Below are 1,769 nucleotides of genomic sequence, written 5' to 3'. Positions count from 1 at the left end.
GTGCACAACTGTAGTCCCAACTACTCTGGAGGCTCTGTAAGCCCAGCTACTTGAGCCCAGGAGGCCAAGGCTGCAATGAGCTATGACGGTGTCACTGCACTCCAGCCTGGACAACAGAGCAAGATCCCGTCTCCAAAAAAAAAAAAAAAAAAGCAGTACCAGTTAATAGAGAAATATACTTGAGAGTTTTTAGTTATCCTTGGATTTATATTATCTAAAACTGCTTGTTTTTCCTCAATTTGTACACACAATCATGAGTTAATTATATTATTCATTAACAAAAGACCTTAACTCTCAATGACACTCCAAGTTGTTCCTCATGAAATTTTTTTTTTAGTTTTTTATGTAAGAGATAAAGTATCTCTTACATGCTTTATCTTAATAGGCCAAGAGGGAAAAAAAATAGAAACTTTCCATTTGAAAGTGTGTGTACATGTATATGGAGTAAGAAGTTCTCCCTGTAACACCATTTAAACTATAGCAACTCTGTGAGCTAAAACATGGAAAATTATGTAAACAACCCCTTTCCACCATAATGGAATGTACTATTTTTAGAATTCTACAGGACTTTTAAAAAGTCAAAATACATGACAAATGAGAAAATAACTGATCACTAACTCCTAAACATTCCCAGATTTTTAAAGGGTGTGTATTTTAATGAAAATAGTCTTCCTTTTAACTCTTCTGATAAAATGATTCTGAATTTTTTTGCAATTACATTTCAAAGACAATCAGATCCAAATACATCAGATATAAAAACAGCTACTTGATTTAAGATATTTACTATGTTTTTTTTTTTTTTTGAGACAGGGTCTCATTAAGATGTTTACTATGTTCTTAATACTTATACTTACCTCTCTTTCTTTGAGATGCTGCCAAATCCAAATCAACATTTCGTCTGCCACTCTATTCAAAGTAAAAAGTAAATAAGTAAAATTTAGTCATGAAAAGTATTTTAAGATTTAATAGAGTATTCGAATAGAAATTTACGTAATTACAGCAATGTCTTACTTATTCATCATTCAAGTCAAACTAATAACAAAATGTCCCTAAAAACTCACTGAACATAGCTATAAGGAGGCTCAAGCACATATAACTGAAACACTAACTCAAAAAAGTCACATTAATTAACATTGCAGAAGAGCAGTAGTTTTTGTTACCTTTTTTCCACTGGAATCTTTATCTTCCAGACACAGGATGATCTTATTAACACCTTCTGGATGCCTCAAGCCTTGAAGTAGTGCCCTATTTTCCAAAATTACTATTCCTTCCTCTAGCTTCACTCTCCTTTCTTTTCAAAACTTTCACTAGCCTTCGCTAGGTGTTCAGAGGAAGAAAATCTGACAGTCTCCATACTAACAGAAAAATAACAGTCCTAAACCTTCTGGTAGTATTTGAAAAGTTTTTAAATGTCTTTTTATAAAACCTACAAAAAGAGACAAATCTCAAATTCATTGAACTACAGACAGTTTAATAAATCAGTGAAGGTTTACAAGAACAATGGAAGTATATTTCTGTGTGCTATCTGTGTATCTGGGTGGGGGTGGGGTGTAGACAACTGCCTACTTGGCCCATAAAACAAATCATATATGAGTTAAGCTTATGCACAGAATTGACATTATGGTATTAGCAATTTCAATTGTACTCTATCATACAATCCAAAAAGTTTGTGTCAAAGAAGTAAGACTCGGAAGTGACAAAACAAGGCCGGGAGCGGTGGCTCACACCTGTAACCCCAGCACTTTGGAAAGCCAAGGCGGGTGGATCAC

The 1,769-nt window shown here is 34.0% G+C and overlaps 1 protein-coding gene across 1 annotated transcript in view; it reads right to left on the bottom strand.

Annotated features, from left to right (window-relative positions):
• The window catches only part of HERC1 (HECT and RLD domain containing E3 ubiquitin protein ligase family member 1), a 248,445-nt gene that overhangs the window by 101,162 nt on the left and 145,514 nt on the right, over positions 1 to 1,769 (bottom strand). The window contains exon 26 of the mRNA XM_011940429.1: positions 855 to 906. Within this exon, the coding sequence (XP_011795819.1) occupies positions 855 to 906 (52 nt within the window). The remainder of the gene's footprint in view (positions 1 to 854; positions 907 to 1,769) is intronic.

The sequence above is a fragment of the Colobus angolensis genome, unplaced genomic scaffold, assembly GCF_000951035.1.
Source record: "Colobus angolensis palliatus isolate OR3802 unplaced genomic scaffold, Cang.pa_1.0 Scaffold19, whole genome shotgun sequence".
NCBI lineage: Eukaryota > Metazoa > Chordata > Mammalia > Primates > Cercopithecidae > Colobus > Colobus angolensis.
The sequence above is the reverse complement of the archived record's forward strand: the minus strand, read 5'-3'. Positions and strand labels throughout refer to the sequence as shown.